We start from the raw sequence: 18082 nt of genomic DNA on the forward strand, positions 1-18082 counted from the left end.
TTAGGGGAGAGGGAGTGTGTGTGGAACAAACCATGTGAGCTATTCAGTGCCAAGTAACACCCCCCAGTGCAAAACAGTAACTAAAGAAACCACTTAGTGCAATACAAGTGTAAATCACAGCTTAAAGCTTTATGGAAAGCTGAGGAAAGGACCAAAGCCTAGGTGGCTGTTGGAGTTACCCTGTGTGAATCAGGGCTTCTTCCCTCTTTGTGTTTCAGTTAAAATCCTGTTTGTTTTATTTTGAGGAGTGTTGCTGTGGGTTTTTTAAAAGGATGAAGTGTTGTCAGGATGTAGGCACTAATCCTGTCCATAATTCTGTCTACAAAAGGGCACATCCTTCTGTAACTGTTGAACTGAATGTCACACACCTACAATGCCTTTTTTATTAAATTGTTTCCACTTCAACTACCCTGTTATCTGTAGTAACTCTGATTGAATAAGTGGCTGTGGAGAGGGAACCAAGAGTCCTGTGAAGGATATTTCTGTGTATTGGTGTTTATCTGTGGTGTTCCTTAGCTACAGGAGGGTGGGGAAATGTACCCATTTGGTTCCAAAGAAGGGGCTCACAGTTATAATTATTGTGCAGAGTGAATTCAGCAAATTGGCACTGAGCTTGAAGGTGTTGAAATAGATTGGACCATAACCTTGGGGGAAGAAAAACAAAACAAAGAGGACATCTGTTTTATTTGTGAAACTTAAAAGCAGGTACCACTTGATGTTTAAATAAAGCTCTTTAGGCAAAGAGAAGGTTTTTACTGGCATAATCATGTTTTAGACTTAAAGACAAGCCTAAGCTGAGGAGTTTTGTGCACTGATATTTCAGCCTTAAACACTTTCTGTTTTAGGTACCGAAAACAAATGGAGGAAATGCAGAAGGCTTTCAATAAAACAATAATAAAACTTCAGAACACCTCAAGAATAGCAGAAGAACAGGTATGATTTGTTTGGAGTATTGAGGTGTTTTCCTAGTAGGAAGGGCTTGCTTTTAATGAAGAGTTACACAGAGGTGCAGAAATCTTTTTTCAACTGAGCTGTATATCTGCCTTTTAAGAGCATCCATTCCATGCTTCCCTGTTTTTCTCCATTATAAGATTTTTAGACATGTTCTGTTGTTTCAGAATAAAGCCATTTTCAGCTCTGTTTTCTTGATTTTGTACTTAAAGACAAGATCAGTTGTTAGCTGGTATTGGCTACAACTCTTCAATGTCTTTGTCAATGAAAAAGTTACCCAGGTCAGTTCCAACCCTTGTTTCTTGGTTGTAACTGCACTCAAAACAATTTTTTTAACTTGGTTCATTTTTCATATCTGATTTAAAGTATCGATAGACAATTTCCCTGCTGCTGAAGAGACTGCAGAGGGGTACAGTAATGGCTTAGGCCAAATCTGCATTTAAAAATGTTGTGCATGTAACCAAAAATTTACTTTGTTCTTTAAAATGTGGATTTTCCCTGCTCTGCCGTCTTGGCTTTCCTGAGCAGCTGTGAAATAGAGCAGTAACTGCTGTGCTAAACATTCATTAAGCAGCTATGCACATGGCATAGCAAACTGATCCCAGACTGAAAGTTTCTGAAGTGCATTCCCAGGTGTGGAGTTTATTCATCTGTGAGCAGTGATGGAAATGGCAGCTTTCATGTGTTGCCTTTTCTGGGTTGGGTTTGGGGTTTTTTGGAAGAGTATCAGTGCTGGTCAGTCTGAGGTTAGTCTCCCTGGTGTTCTGCTTACCTTCCTTACTTTCTCACAGGATTGAGTCCTGTTAGGGCTCTTGCAGGCAGCAGCTGTTAGCTGGGAAGGAGCCATTCCTGGCTGGTGTGGGCTCCTGTCCTGTGCATCAGCCTTGGGCTGGAGCTGTGCCTGGCAGCTCTGTGTGTGTTCTGTGGCCTCCTGACAGTGACTGTGTGGAGCTGCCTGCTCACTGTGCCCGTGGTGAGGACAGCACAAGTGTCTCTGATGAGATGCACTTGGCATGATGTTAGGAAGTGTTGACAAACAGAGATGTTATGTGAGCACTGTGTGGGAAACCATGCTGCGTAGGCTGTGCTGAGTGCCTTGCTGTGTCAGACAGACAGAACACTAATGCTGTGGCCATGAGGGCAGGTGACAGTGGAACCTGGCCACTGACAGCATGCCCATGACTGTTCTCCACAGGATCAGCGTCAGACAGAGGCAATCCAGCTGCTGCAAGCACAGCTCACCAACATGACCCAGCTGGCTTCCAATCTGTCAGCCACCGTGGCGGAGCTGAAACGTGAGGTAATCACAGTCCAGAGGAAATGGATGCATAAACACATCTCTGTTTGAAGAGACCAGAGTCTTCAAATGGAGTTGTAAATTGTCTGCTGTGTTGTTTTCAGCCTACTCTGTCTGAAACTTCTAGCTGCAAATTCGAGTAACATGAGCTGTCCTGGTCATAGTTACTGCAGCCCCCTAGCCCCATGACTGTAGAGTCTGAGCCAAGGCACCCTTCTCCTTTCCCTACTGGCTATTGTCATCTTTAGAGAGTAGGGACATCTTGGCAACAATATTAGGAACGTTTTCTCTCCAATGTTTATGTTCTGCCTGCCTGACATTTCAAGCAGTACCATAAACATGATCTTTTATATTTTGTGAGTATTGCCAAAGACCTTCTTTGAGCTAACACACTTGCTGAGGCTCCTCCTTTGATGCCTGGCTGGATGAGCTCCTGTTTGAGTGCTGTGGTCAGTGAAACCACATTGAATCAAGTGATTATCATGGTGTTTTGTGAAGTACTGCAGTGTCAGCTGATTAAAAGTGCAGTGTAGATTTGCCATAGTGTTGCATCCATGTCGGCTGTGAACCAGAGAAGTTACTTTCTGAGCCTGGTTTCTTATGGGAAGTGTATTGCTTTCAGGGAGGTTGGGATGCTCTTTGCAGGGGGTGGCAGCTTCTGTAGTTGTGCTGATATTGGAGGCAGGGGAATCTTTTCCTGTTATCAGCCTTCACTCCTGAATGCTGCACAGCCAATAGACTGCATCAGACCTCTGAAAAATTACTGAAACATGAGCAGGTGTTTAGTGAAACTAAAGAAAAGCGAGTTGAGAACATAGCATTTGTCTTTTAGAGCTTAGAACATAAGAATGGCAACGTCATGGAGTTGTTGTGTCTTCAGCAGTTGTGTCCAATCCCTGCAGGTTTCTGACCGCCAGACTTACCTGGTGATTTCTCTGGTTCTCTGCCTCATCCTGGGCTTGGTGCTTTTTGTGCAGCGCTGCAGGAGCCCTTCTCAGTTCTGTGAAGATTACCTCTCAAAAATTCCCAAAAGCAATCACTACCCTAGCCCCAAAAGGTAATGTATATCTGAAAATTAATTGTTCTTGCAGCTTTCATTGATGTTTCCTAAGTGTGCTGGTACTGGCACATCTGCTTTAATTCTGAGTTTTCTTTCTGCACACTCAGAATTCATAGCAAGGGGCTCTCAATCATAACACTCTCCTAGGAGCATTTTGGGGCCACTGTACTTGAAAAACATGTCTTGATAACTTGTAGCAAACACAGTACGGTGTCTGATATCCAGGCTTTTTTGGGCACCTCAGCAGACAGTTCTGTCTTTCTGCCAAGAATGATTTTTAATGAGAAAATGTACATGACAAAGCCCTGAGAAAAATGTGTTAAAAAAGCTTTCTGGAATTTCCTAGGTGTTTCTCCTCCTATGATGATATGAATTTGAAAAGAAGAACTTCCCTTCCACTGGTCAGATCCCAGTCTTTTCAGCTAGCTGGTAAAGAAGGTATTATTCATATCATACATCTGGTCTGTGCTGTTGCTCTTAGTGCTGCACAATGTGTGTGTGTTCATGTATGTGTTCTGTAACATAAGGTGCTTTGTGAACAAGTTACCAGATACTCACAGAACTGTGCTGGATTATGCTAAAACCCTACATGCAGTTTTTGCTACAGATCTCTTCTGCTCTGCAGATGGTTTTTAGGGTTAGGAGCAATCAGTGCAGGCACTCAGGTCTGCAAAGCTGTGAAGCTTGCAGAAAGCAGCTTTTTTTTTTCTTTTGGAAATGCCAGACGTGGGAAGTCTGAGTGTCCTACTTTCCTGAAGTCCTGATAGCCTATGTTTGAAACTTGGCAGGTATTTAAGTTTCAAATTTAGCAACTTCAGTAAGAAAACTTAGACCATTTATCTTGGCTTGGGTATGAGGAATGATCTGATCTTTGCAGTATTCATGGTAGACTTGGGACAGCTGAATTTTGATTTCTTAGGCCATGAGTGCCATGCAAAAGCAAGTGTTGCAGATGATAGTAACTAGCAAGTATGCTGCTGACACAGCTCTTCTGGGTGCAGCAAACTTGCCTCACAGGTTTGTTCTGTGAATAAAACTCCATTAAAACTCTGGAGTTGGCAGTGTGATGCCATGAACACTAGCTAAGGTCTAGACTATTTTTTTTCAAAACAACACTTGTCCCAGATTCTCCCTGCTGGTCTGAGGTCAGTGTGAACATCTCCTCGTTGGTGGGTGCACATCTGTGCTGTCAGGGCAGGCTGCACATGGCACTCTTACACTGGGAGCAGTTTGTTTGCCTAGACTGCAACACTCACTGACTCCTCCTTTCCCCCAAAGGATGTTCTTTGCACCTCTCCCATGGCCATAACTGTGAGGAGGCCAGGGCTTTTCAGATGTGTCACTGTCAGCTGCCACGACAGCACAGGGGAATTTCTCTGTGTGCTGACTTTACTCACAGTGCTTGTGTTGTGCCCCTTCAACTTATAAAGGGAGAAATGTGCCTGCTCAGGGGAATATTTTGTCATGCTGTGTTTAGCTGGGACTGTGTTGCTCTAGAGCTGGCAGAGTCAGCACTGCTGAGTGTCTGTTCTCTCTTGCAGTGGATCCAGAGGATCTGTATATTGTGGAGCCCCTGAAGTTTTCCCCAGAGAAGAAGGTACAGTCTCACCCTGTGGGGAGGGAGCTGCTGGGGTGTGGAATTTGCAGGCAACCCCAACAAGGGAAGAGATGAGAATCTTGACTCCATGTTTCAGAAGGCTGATTTATTATTTTATGATATTAAATTATATTAAAAACGCTATACTACAGAATAGAGAGATGATACAGACAGAAGGCTGGACAAGAATAGAATAGAATGATAACAAAAGCTCGTGACTGCTCACAGCCTTGACACAGCTGGCTGTCATTGGTCATTAAGTAAAAACAATTCACATGAGACCAATCAGAGATGCACCTGTTGGTAAACCATCTCCAGACCACGTTCCACAGCCTTCAGATGGTTATTGTTTACGTTTCTTTTCTGAGGCTTCTCAGCAAAAAATCCTAACAAAAGGATTTTCATAAAATATCACAGTGACACTGGGGCTGAGGTGTTTGTGCTGGCAGGTGGTGCATGTCTGAGCTGCTCTCCCTGCTGGTTCCTAGGCTTGGCTTGCATGCTCTGCTTGCCTCCCAGAACCTCACCATTAATTTGTTTTCACTTGTGGTTTCAGAAAAAGCGTTGCAAGTACAAAAGTGAAAAACCAGAGACTATTAAGCCAACAACAGAGCCCCTGCACCCGATAGCCAACGGGGAGATCAAAGGAAGGAAGCCCTTCACGAACCAGAGGGACTTCTCTAACATTGGGGAGGTTTATCACTCTTCCTACAAGGGCCCTCCCTCGGAAGGCAGCTCCGAGACGTCGTCACAGTCGGACGAGTCCTATTTCTGTGGCATCTCAGCCTGCACCAGCCTGTGCAACGGGCAGACCCAAAAGACAAAGACTGAGAAGAGAGCTGTCAAGAGGAGGCGGTCGAAAGTTTCAGACCAAGGGAAGCTCATAAAAACTCTAATACAGACTAAGTCGGGGTCGATGCCAAGCCTGCATGACATAATCAAAGGAAACAAAGATATAACAGTGGGAACACTCGGTGTCACGACAGTCTCTGGACACATCTAAACCTAGCTGGCTTCTCAAACAGGAGAGTGTTTGTTCGTTTGAGAACAGTCTGTGGTATCCTGGGGGAGGATAGTGGGAGACGAAGAGCTCGACTCATTGGAAAGTATTCAGAAATTTGGTTTCTGCCTTTTTAAATAGATGGGATTGTGTCAATCTTGGCTATAAGCTGCAGCTTTACAAGGCTGATAATTTCCTATGAGAACAGCGTGGGGGGGGAGGGAGGGCAGGGTTCATTTTATAAAGGTTTTTTTTCACAGTTCCTGGGGCAGAAATTTTTTGAAACCCAGTTTGTTGGGTGGAATAGGGATAAAAGCCTAATCTTCTTCCTTTAGCTTTGTTCCTATTTCTTGCACCTTCCCATATTTATGTGCCTTTTGTCTATTTATAATGCCACTGGAAGAGGGGAGATACAATTGTTTGTCATTTGATTTATTTTGTAATTTCTCTAGCTTTTTTTGAAGATGCAACACTACAGTGCTGTAAAGGGACATGTTGGCCTTCAGCTGGACTCAGTAATGTGGACTGGATACTGTAAAAATACCAAGAGATGGACTTGCCTGACTAGATTCTTGTTTTGCAAACTCTGTTGAGGAAAATCTCTCACCAGGGATGGCAGTTGTGTTTACTTGCACCTTCAGTCACAATCGGAGCTTACTCTGATGTGCAGAATCAGTGACGGTGGCTCTTGAGGATTTCCTGCTGGTGATGGAGGCTGAGGAATGCATTTGTCACCTGAATGGCCTGCTGCAGCTCTCTGGAGGAGGTGGATGAGGAATGCTCACTGCTGTTGTGCTGAAGAATGGGAGGAGGGTGCATTCTCAGAGCCTGCTCTGGGCGTGCTGAGGGTGCCAAGCCTGGGAGTCTGAGCCTTGGGGCTGGCTCACAGCAGCTGTTTCCATAACGTTTGCTTTTGTATTGGCTAACAAATGTGCAGTGTTGGTATGGCTGGTATTTCATACTCAAGTGTTTTTTATTTTGACTGTGACTGTGTACTTGGATACTATAGGATGTGTGGTTGCTGAACTGTTGAGTGTGGTTCTGAGTGAGTGGAACAAAAGGTTTTTCCTTTTGACAGGTGTTACAGGTTCACGTTGTACAAAATAAGTTAATTTATTGAGCACTTTTAGTGGTACCCTTTTTAACAGATCTGATGCCTTTCCTAGGTATTGTATGTAATGTGACTTATTTAAAGCCTTTGGTTTTTTGCTGCTTTCTTGTTAGTTTATGAGTACTTTAAAGTGATGTACTTTCAGAGTTGATCTGCACAATTAGCCAGCCAGAGCACATGAACCAGACGTGTTGAACGTGAATTCAGAAGGATGTCAAACCTGGATGAAGAAAATTCATACCACCAGAGTGCAGCATCCAGTGTTGTGGAGCAAGAGTATGTAACTACAGAGCTGTAGTGCCATTAGAAACTGTGAATTTCCAAATAAATCTGAACACTTTGTCTTTCATTTACTGGCATTTTTTTCACTTGAGAATGAAACTTGTGGCTTACATTCTTCGAGAAGGACTGGTCTTAAAATTTCAGTCCAGGACTAGGATATGGTGGGATCCTTTGGGCTCTAGTAAGGAGTTCATAAACTTGTCAGCCTAGATGTGTTTTTCTGTTTCAATAAAGAAAAGTGTGGGGGAGTGGATTCTGAGGGCTGAGTGGTGCTTTGTCTGAAACTTCAGGAATTGTGGCCCTGTGAAACTGCTGGAGAGGTTTCCAGCAGGTCAGCTCACACCTTGCCCTGCGGGATCCCTGCCTGTGGTGGCTTTCTGTGAGAAGAACTGCATGAAATGACCTCTTGCTACTCAGAGCTAAGGCTTGTGAAGGATACAAAAGGCCCTGAAAGGAAAATTAGAGTCATTATCTCAAACCAGAGTTTTCAGCTTGAAGTCTGCCCCTTAGTGGTTGCTCCCCCTCTGACTTACTTCAGTCAAACCCAGCAGGACTTGGGCAGCCAAATGCCAAGTTCACAGGCTGGCCAGCATCTGCTTGTCAGAGCCCTCCCCAGCACTGAGTTTCCACTGGAGTGTCTCAGGACTCTCTGCTTCATCACAGAACTATGATTTAAAAATAAAACTGACTGTGGAGTTTGCTGAGGGGGGAGAGTGCTGGGTGGTTTGTGGGGGGAAGTGTGGGTTCCTTTTATTTACTCCTTCCTCTTAATGTCACTTGTACCTTTACTGCCCAGGCAACCACAGGGCTTTCCAGAAGAATCACCTGAAGCTGCATGGGATGAATTCTTAAAACAGCCCCTCTTTGAAGACAGACACTAGCTATGAACCAAAGGACATAGCTCTGTCCTATGCTGATAAATGAGGCTGCATGTTGAAATCCCAAACACACATTCAGATTTCCAAGTTAACAATTGCAGATGTAAAACCAAATGTGTTCTAGTTGCTCCCTTAACACTCTGCTCCCTCTATACTGGGCCTGACTTAGGTCTGAGGAGTTGATGCATTTGTGGAAAAACACCAGTGATAAAGCCTGTCCTGTAATGAACACATTAATAATAAAGCATCTGAAGGAACCTACAGGGCCAGTTATGGTTTTGCAGACTTGAGAGTGTATTCTGCCAAGAGACTGGAGATGGAACCACAGCTTCCACCTGCTGCTGACACCCTGCTTTTAGTTATCTGTAACCACTGCTAAAAAAGAAAATTCTCTTACCATCAGGTTATTATTGCCTAATGTTTTCCTTTCATGTGGGCTCTTGAGTAAATTTTTACTTTCAATTTTATTAATGTCATGCAATGTAGCTTTCAAAATTTGGTTCTTTGGAATCAAGTCTCTTAAATTGGTTATAGGCTTTATGTAGGGATAATAGTTTCTATCTCAAATTCTGTGTGACAGTCTCGATATTGCAAGCACAGGTTGGTGTAAAACAGAAGCCAAAGTGTGTGCTGGAGTGAGGATGGTGTCCCTCAGTCCTCGGGCAGGTCCTGAGCCCAAGGTCAAAAAAATCTTTAATGTGAAGGTTTCCATGTGAGGGTGGATGGGTGCAAGCACACCTTGTGTAAGCGCATGCTGTGTTTGCCAGGGTGTTGAGGTTCTATACATTAACTAGCAGTGGAAATCAGGCTTTTTTAAAGCTGCACACTCTACCAGCTGTGTGGTGATGTAAGCAGAAAACTCAGATCTAAGGTGGTGTGTGGCTTCTGCTTTTGCCAAGTTACAGCACGAGGTGGAACAGCTTAGCAGGTTTTGCTTAATGGGGTACAAACATGTTCCACTTCTTTGGAACAGAGAAGTGGAGAGCCCTGCCCACGGAGTGCTGCGGGGTGTCTCATCTCCTGGAAACCCTGAGTGTCCCCTGCAGCTGCTGCTGGGCTTTGTGACAGCTCCACGGGTCAAAGCTTAGTGCTGAAACTCACCTTGCTCTCTTTGCCCTTCTCTAATTTAAGCAGGATGGATTTGGAAGAAGTTTCCAAGCAGCTCCTGCTGCCTCGCTGCTGTCTGACCCTGCCAGGGGCCGGGGCTGGCCCTGGCTGTGCTGCTCTCCATTGAGTCACCAGGAGCTCCCACGCTCAGGGCAGCTCTTGGGAGGCAATGCACAGGAGCTGAGCTCTGCCCCTTGTGAACCTAGAGATGCAAAGGAAGCGTTGGCCACCTGGGGGCTGTTTTCCTCCCCTGTTTTTCTGCCCTGTCAGATGTGGTTGGAGCCTCGTCCAGCTGCGGTGCCCTCGGTGAGCTCGCAGCAAACAACAGTCCCTGGCTGCTGTTTCTCTTTTCCCAGAAAAATAACTGAAAGCAGCAGCTACTAAAGCTTTTGTGAGTTGTGATGACACAGTTACAGTTTGTTCGCCTTGAATGGGCTGAGACTGGCTGCTCCCAAGAAGAAATTAAACTGTCAAGCATTGATCAGGCCCCCTGGCCAGCAGAGCCAGGGCTGGGGCTGCCTTTGTGCCCAGAGGCTGGGACAGGGCACAGACCCTGCATGGGAATGAGACCCTTGGGAATGTCCTGTTCTCCCTTCACCTGGGGGGACAGGAACTCAACACCTGCACACTCTCTTGGTCTTCCTCACAGCTGGCCCCAGCACCTTGTTCTGTTCTGTCCTGGGGCACCAAGGAATGACCCTGCTGCTCTGGTCTCAGAATAGATCCCTTTGCCTCACAGCCACCCCGCCTCATTTCCCTGCCCTTACCACAGCCACAAAAGAAATGAAAGCAGCAGAGTAATATTTTAGTGACTCTTTTTCCCATCTGCTTTGGCTCCTTGGGTTCTCTCTCACCCCAGAGCCCTCTTCTGCTGAATCCAGGGCTGCTGGCTGCTTGTTGGAATCAGGGTGAAGGAAAGGACAGAGCACCTTGCTCCCTGGAAGAGGGATGTGTTAAGCACTGTAATGCCAGGCTAGGGCTGTTAACAGTGGATTTGAAACCTGTTCTTGTGTGTGAATATCTGAATGTCCTTGCCATGGCTCATATGGGCAACAAATGCTCCTAGCAAGGAGAGCAGTTGTGGAGGAAATACGAGAAACCAAACTATTAATAGACACGTAATAGAGAAAACAACAAGAAGATGTTGGCGCTGGCTGCAAAGGCTGGGTGAGTTCTGGTGCCTTCCACACCCCTCTGAGGCTTCAGCAGGTGGAGGCCCACTCCCTTTGGAGGCAGCTCTCACAAGCATCCATACCAGTGTTCACTCAAAAATCCATCTTTTTGTTCAAACTCCTTCGGATTTGGCTCACAACTAGTGGCTCCTTGGGAGGCTTTTTATTGTGTGAGATTTAAGAGTTCTCTGCTGCTGGAAATCATCCCTCTCTTCACAGGTTTTCCACATGCCGTCCATCCCTCCCTGCCAATCTGCTCTTGAACAGACAGACTTGAACCTCCTTTCTGTCCAACAGCTCCTGCAACTTCTTCCAGAGCCTCTCTGGGGTTGAACAGAGCCTTGTGGAGTGAGTTCCAGGAGTGTCTGCCCTATAGATCCCCTGTGCCCCATGGATCCTGTCTGCCCCATAGGTTCCAGGGGATCTCTAGGGCAGGGTCTGTGTGTGAGCTCTCATGGGAGCCTGTGGGATTTCCCTGCTGGAAGCTCATGTCCAGCTGAGGAGCCTCTCAGCTTCAGACTTGTTTTCTTTCTAGCACATTGTTTTCTACCCAAAGAGCTTGATCTGCAGCCTTTGTTTCTTGCCTTGTTTTCTTCGGATTCAATTCTCTGTGCTCATGATGTTGAATCCTCATTGTGTTTTTGGATGCGAATGATTCTCAACTTTCTCAGTTGCTCTTGGGTGTAATTCCTGCAGCCCTTTCAAGAGTTGCTTTTTAACATTTCCACTAGTCATTAGTGTAATAGGAAATATTTGTTAATTGCTTCCAGGGAGACTCTGTCCAAAACACGGTGAGAGCCTCTCCTACACAGAGGTTCACACTTCAGTTTTTGTTTTGAGTTTCAGGGTTTGTTTTCTCTCAAGTATTAGATCTGGATGATTGTTCAAGTCCTGCTTGCTTTGGGCTGTTTCAGGCAGGTCCCTAAATCCTGCTGATACCTACTCTTGGCTGCTGGCTGATTCTCTGCCATCAACTTCAGCATAATTGTGTGTCTTGTTAATAAGAGCTCCCACCTCTCTGGGGGTGAACTGGGGAAGGAGAGTGTTCTTGTGAGCAAATCCTCTTTTACAGTCTGTGTAAAGTTTTTTTTTGGTTTGGTAAAGGGGAACAATTCTCTGCTGAGGGCTATGGAGGGTGTTTCCATTGGAAAATATTCCTTCCTGATCAAATGGCATAACAGGGCTGCTGGAATCAGGGTGTGCAGACTGGTTCAAGAGGGGGATAGGGTGGTGGAGGCAAATCTGACACCCCTTCTGCCATTCTCATGCCCTGTTTTCCTGCCCAGCTGTCCTTGTTAGGAGGCCTCAGCCTTGTCTAAATTCTGGCTCTAGGCCAAAATTCACCTGACTGAAGAGCCTACCTGCAGCAAATCGTCCTGCCATGATTTCAGCAGTCCTGTTCATATCTTGTGTCATTTGAGCACAGGAAGCCAGCAGAACACAGAGCCTGCAGGCACCACTACCTGCTTTTGTTTGGACTAGAGCATCTCCAGGGGTCCCTTGCAGCCCCAGGCTCTGTGATCCTGGTGTGCTGTGCAGACACAGCCCTGCCTGGCACCATCTCCCAGGCAGTGTCTGGCATCCTGTGGTGTCTGAAGGGGGTGGCAGGGAAACAGAATGACAGCAGGAGAGCAGAGGGAGAGGTCCCTGGGAGCATGCTGTGCACTAAGCATTTCAGATGGTAAAACAGCCCCAGCCTTTGGTTTGCCTCCACATGGGGTATTGGCAGGCTCTTGATGTGGGCATCCAAAAAAGCAGGTGCAGCTGAAATGGCTTCACTTGGTTTCCTTGTCTCTCCCTCTCAGCCACCCTTTTAAAAAGCATCTTTGTGGAAGTGGGAAGCAGTGGGTGTGGAGTAAGAACATTTGTGACATTTAAGGCAAGCTGCTACTCTCTCTTCAGTCCCACCTTAACGAGCTGTTGGCATTAACACAGTGTCAGAAAAATGTGGAACTGGATCCTCTCCAGGCAAAGCCACCGTGTGACCCTCCCTTGTAGTGGCTGTGGGAGGGGATGGGGACCTGTCCTTGGGTGGCTGCTCTGGGACACAGACAGGGGGACTGAGCCAGGCCAGGCGTGACCTTGTCAGAGTTGGATTTTTGTTGCTTTTGTGTCTCTGCAGTGTGAGGAAGAGCCAGATGGCGTTATTGAAACCTGCGCTGTGGATTGCTGCTGAAGCAAAGGGCTGGTGAACATCTTCACAGAGCACTGGGGTGTCTGGTGGTGCAAGACATTGTCAGCACATCTGATTTATTGCTGTGGTTGCAGGCAAAGCTGAGCCCTTGCTTCGGAGAAACAAGTGCACCAAGGTTCAAATGTGCCCTTCTCAGATCCCAGTTCTGATGTTCAAGATCAAAGCTGTGTATTGTGATTGCTTCCTTCAACCACAGGAGACTGATCTCTGGTTTGCTCTTGTGTTAAGCATTTCCTTTTTTTAACACTGCCCCATAGAAATACACACTTCAACACGTGTGTGTAAAGTGAAAGAAAAAGTATTCCTGATCCCTCGTGTGGAAATCTGTGGGGAAATCTCACTGTCCCCACTTAGAAATCTGCAGTACATGAGGAATGGAAACTGGAAAATGGAAATGTCCCTGTCTCTCCTCGTTAGGATATTGTAATGAGCTCTTAACAGTGCAGCACGGTCTGAACTCTGTGGTTTTCCCTGGAAGGCAGGAGGGCAGCCCCGGAGCTGGCTGTGCCAGGCTGTGCCCTGCGGAGCGGGGAAAGGCAGTGTGAAAAATGCCAATCACTTGTTTTCAAAATTTTAAAAGTTTAATAGTAATAAAATGGTTATTAAAATAGTAATACAATTAGAGTAATAATAATTTGGACAATTTGAATTAGGACAATATGAGACAACAAATACAAAGAGTTATGGACAGTCCGGGTGCCTTTTTCTGGGCAGCACGAGCCTGAAAAAGGACCCACGTTAACAGAGGATTAACCCTTAAAAGCAACAGCCTGTTGCATATTCATACACCTCATCCATGATGCATAAATTCCATTCAAACACAAGATTCTGTCTGGGCAGTGTCAGCTTCTTCCTCTGAATCCTAACAGCGCCTTTGAGGCAGGAAGAATTTAATTTCTTCTGATAATGGAGCAATAAATTCTTTTTCTCTGAAAGATTCAGGTGTCCTGTGGCTGCTATCTCAGTGCAAGTCCTTTCTTTTAAAAAAGTATCTTACATAGCATAGTTTCTATTTTAACATTTTGTTATAACCTAAAACTATATTTAACACACTACTTAAGAGAGTTAATACAGCATCACTTTCTAACACAACACATATCGTATTCATTTGAATATTTGCGAAAAGCCAATCATAAAATACATGCATTTTTCACAGGCGGGGAGGGATGCCCGGGGAGCAGGAACGGAGCGATCCCTCATCCCTCATCCCTCATCCCTCATCCCTCATCCCACGGGCTCGGTACAGCATCCCCGGCCGGGGAGGGCTCCCTCTGTCCCTCGCCGTGCAGGATGCTGGAGGGTTTGTCGGGTTTGTCGGGTTTGTCCCTCCTGGGCTCCCTCTGTCCCTCGCCGTGCAGGATGCCGGAGGGTTTGTCCTTCCTGCGGCTCCCCAGCCCCGCGGGCGGTGCGGGGGCAGCAGATTTTGGGCAGCGGCCGCGGGAGCCCCCGGAGCGGGGCTGTGGGAGGAGGGTGGGTCCTGCCGGGCCGGAAAGAGCTCTGCTGCTGATGCTCGGAGCCTCTCGAAGCCGCAGCATCCTTCGCCAGCATCCTTCCCTCGCAGCGCACGGATGCAGCCGCAGCAGGGCAGAGCCGCGGGGTTCGGCTGCGGCGGGGACGAGCCCGGCGGGCCGGTCCGGCCCGTGCCGCTGCCCCCCGTGCAGCAGAACCTCAACTACTGCCCGCACATCTTCTGGGTGGATGGCTGTGCCGAGCCAGCGGCTCCCTGTGCCCCCGCCGGCCCCACGGCTCCCTTCCCACCGCCCGTCCCCGACCGGAGCAGAAAACCACGGAACAAAGGAAGGGAACGCGGGGAAAGGAGCAGCGCCGGCTTCCTCGTGATGTTCCTGCTGATCCTGGTGGCCTTCACCGGAGTGGGGCTGAGCGTCTTTAAGATTTTTCACCTGGAGAAGGAAGTGGATGAACTCAGAGAGGTGAGGTTTGCCCGGCCGGGCGCAGGTCCCCGGGGAAAAGGGGGAAAGGAACCCTTGGAATGGGCTGAGATGCTCCCAAGGGGCACCAGGGTGGCATTTCTGTGGCTGCTGGCACAGAGGAACAGGGTGCTTGTTCCCCTCAGGGGCTGCTCTGTCAGGATATCTGTGCTCCTGCCAGCCCTCTCCCTGTGTATTTCTCAGCAGCTCCCCGTGGAGTTAATCCCCAGATTTAACCCCTGCCAAAGGCTGCTCACACTCTAAACCAACGTTCCTCTTCTCTCTCGCCAGTCTGCCGGCGCTGAGCACATCCCTCCGTCCTCTCAGAAACTCACAGGTGAGTCCGTGCCTGCAGGAGGAACCCAGCGACATTGAAACTTTCCACAAGAACCTGCCAATTTTCCTAGATTTCATTCAGACGGTTTTGATTTCATCAAAAAAAAAAAAAAAGTTTTAATTTGGGTGGAACAATTTAAAAACTGTGGTTTGAACTTCCAAACTGTTGCTTTTCTTTTGCATTCCATGTTAATGTTATAAGTGAGGATATCCTTTTCAAAAATGGCCAAGTCAGAAAGAAATTTTCAGTCCTCTAGATAGTTTTTTTTTCTAGCTCTGAAAAGTTTAAATTTGTTCCCCGTTGAGAATTTTGTTAATTAGAAAACTTATTTTCAAATTTGTTCTGATACTGAATTAAAAAAATTAAATAACAAAATTATTGGGAAAGGGTTCTCATCAACTCCTCTACCAATAAATTTTCCCCTTTAGGGGAAGGGGAGCTCATTTGAACTGGATGCTCAGTGCTCTGATCACAGCTTCTTTAGCAGAGGCTGAACATAAATAATAAACCTGAATTTCTTGAGGGGGCTAGATAAAGAAATAGAAACAGGGAAATAGTCTAAAGGAGGAGGGGGAGCAAAGAGGAAAATTTAATTGGCTCGAGAAAGGAAAAGGCTGCTCCTGAAATTAGAGAAGATGAAGTAGATGTTGGGAAAATGAAGGGATGGAGTGGATGGGCTGCAAACACCGAGTCACTGGAACGGGCCCATCTCTGCAGAGGGAGCTGAGCCCCGCAGGGCGGGCAGAGCTCCCCCAGCCGTGCTGTCCCCTCCTGAGCACAGCTCAGCACAGCCTGGACCGTGGCACGGGGGGTCTGCAGGGTCTGAGCTCCCCCTGCTCTCTGGGCTGGCTCCTCCTTGGAGCTCATGGCCAATGTTCCCTCTCTTTGTGCAGGGCACAGGAAGGAGGCCAGGAGGGCAGCCCATGTCACAGGTACGTGCTGGGGGCAGATGGCACCTGGGGTGGGGGGCAGAGGGTACCTGGGGTGGGGACAGGGGGTGCCATGGCAGCTGGAACAGGATCAGAGGGTGCCATGGCAGCTGGGATGGGATCAGAGGGTGCCATGGCAGCTGGAGTTCTGAGAAGCCCACCCCACGCAGGCTCTGCTGCTCTCCTCGGGTGACACATCTGCTCTGACAGTGGAAATTTGCTCCACAGACAAAACCTCCCCCTCACTTGTGCCTCTCAGTGAGGCCTGGCTTTGGCTTGGCTTCTGGGGTGTGCAGGGCAGGAGTGGCACTGGGGCTGGCACTGCTGGGGGGTGAGGCCCAGGAGAGCTTTCCACTCTGCAGACAAAGCTAGGAGAATATTGGAATTAAATACCAATATTGCCAGATGGACGTGCCTGGGCTGGTCTGGCCCTTGCTGCTTGACCAAAGGTGGCAGCTGTGGTGGTTTCACCTCAGAGACACCTTTGGCTGGCTGGATGCTGCAGCTGGCACTTGGGACAAGTGTAGGCATGCAGGAGCTCAGGTTTTACCTCTGATGGAGAAGCTTTAAGGCGATGGTGAAGGAAAAGGAGTTGGGTTCTGATGGAGCGTTTGGATCCAGAGCTTTATTCTGGCCCACAGGCCTCTGAATGCAGCACCAGCTCCAACAGAACTCCCAAACTGTGTCTTTTAACCCCGGGGAGAGGGGCAGGGAAGGGGTAGGGGTCCCACCAAGCAGGTAAGGGGGGGGGAGTCTCAGGGGACAAAGGACACCTGGATGGCCCAATGTCCCTCAAGGGGTGTGAGGCATCTTTTGAACTCTGCCAATCACTCGAGGGCCTTCTGGAATGCTGGATTGACAGACAGCACTCAGCAGGGGCAAGGGAGGGGAAAGGAGAGGTGACTGGCACACCTGTGGAAGGAACCAGGATAATTGAGACAGGCTCTTCCATCACACCGCAGCAGGAGCACACTGCCTTGCGCTGTGGGGCGCGACTCGAGCCAAACCCACCCAACCAAATCCACTTCCCAACCTTTTCTTTGGCCTTGCTTCCCTTGCAGGCAACCCAGCCCAGCAGGGGCTGCCTCTGGAGTGGGAGCCCAGCTCTGGCCATGCCTACACCAGCGGCATCCAGTACGAGGAGCGGGGGCTGCGGGTCAGCGAGCCGGGGCTGTACTTCGTGTACTCGCAGGTGCTGTTCCGCGGCACGGCCTGCGACGCCCAGCTGCTGGCACACGTGGTGTACAAGAGGAACCCGGCCTCCCCGGGCAGCCTGGTGCTCATGGAGGACAGAGCCACCAACTTCTGCTCAGGCCAGAGGCTGTGGGCCCGCAGCAGCTACCTGGGGGCTCTCTTCAGGCTCAGGAGGATGGACAGCCTGCACGTCAACGTCTCCAAAATCGCCCTGGTCAGCTTCGATGAATCCAAGACTTTCTTTGGTTTGTTTAAGCTTTGAAGTGGAGCATGGCTGGCAGCCCCTTCACACACACACACACACATGGATGTGTGAGGGCTGAGAGCCGCCTGGGCACCACCAAACCCACCAGAAGCCATGTTTGAGCTTCAGCACGAGGGGACCCAAGCAATGGGAAAGGCTTGAGAGCACCAGGGCTGTGCTGCATCAGCCTGAACAGAATTGCACGTGTTCTCCTTGCAAAAACCCAACAAACTCAGAACGTGGCGTGCTGCAGGCCCTGCTGGAACTCACTACTTGCTGCCTGAGAAGATGGTGGGACCTGCTGCTCCCCGTGGTGGCACAGCCCTGCTGGGGACAGCTGGGGGTGTAAGGAGGTGTCTGGGTGGTGCCACCACACCACAGGGGTGTGGGGATGAGCAGTGTGACCAGCTGCTCCCCCTGAGCCATGGCTGGCACTGCCCAGCACTGGCACTGCTGTGGCACAGGCCCCTCCTGCCAGCTGGGCTGGGACAGGGCTCTGTTCATCCTCTCTAAGCTATGGACCGTTCCCAGCCCAGGAAATGCTCCCCACCCTCTCTATTTAACTCATCCCAAGTGCCTTGCAAGGAAGGTGCCAGGAGCAGCACGTCCCAGATGTGGCAGTGGGAGCCCACGGTGGCGTGGGGGTGCTGGGGTGCCCATGGGCTCTGCACACAGCAGGATTTGGGGTGCTGGGGTGCCCATGGGCTCTGCACACAGCAGTGCTGGGGTGCCCATGGGCTCTGCACACAGCAGGATTTGGGGTGCTGGGGTGCCCATGGGCTCTGCACACAGCAGTGCTGG

The 18082-nt window shown here is 48.5% G+C and overlaps 2 protein-coding genes across 5 annotated transcripts in view; both read left to right on the plus strand.

Annotated features, from left to right (window-relative positions):
- Window positions 1–7365, plus strand: part of SUCO (SUN domain containing ossification factor) — a 40056-nt gene extending 32691 nt beyond the window's left edge. For 3 of the 4 annotated variants that reach the window (XM_030953269.1, XM_030953271.1, XM_030953272.1), the window contains 6 exons: window positions 846–933; window positions 2147–2251; window positions 3151–3305; window positions 3655–3746; window positions 4850–4905; window positions 5462–7365. In XM_030953269.1, the coding sequence (XP_030809129.1) occupies window positions 846–933; window positions 2147–2251; window positions 3151–3305; window positions 3655–3746; window positions 4850–4905; window positions 5462–5908 (943 nt within the window). In that variant the 3' untranslated portion in view covers window positions 5909–7365. The remainder of the gene's footprint in view (window positions 1–845; window positions 934–2146; window positions 2252–3150; window positions 3306–3654; window positions 3747–4849; window positions 4906–5461) is intronic. The other variant, XM_030953270.1, reaches the window with a different exon arrangement.
- A 6852-nt stretch (window positions 7366–14217) lies between these two features.
- Window positions 14218–17735, plus strand: FASLG (Fas ligand). The gene is made up of 5 exons (XM_030952974.1): window positions 14218–14580; window positions 14869–14918; window positions 15491–15506; window positions 15813–15846; window positions 16905–17735. Exons 1-5 carry the CDS (start codon window positions 14218–14220, stop codon window positions 17297–17299), a joined length of 858 nt encoding a protein of 285 aa, XP_030808834.1. The 3' UTR covers window positions 17300–17735.
- The last annotated feature ends 347 nt before the right edge of the window (window positions 17736–18082 follow it).

The sequence above is a fragment of the Camarhynchus parvulus genome, chromosome 8, assembly GCF_901933205.1.
Source record: "Camarhynchus parvulus chromosome 8, STF_HiC, whole genome shotgun sequence".
Taxonomy (NCBI): Eukaryota; Metazoa; Chordata; class Aves; order Passeriformes; family Thraupidae; genus Camarhynchus; species Camarhynchus parvulus.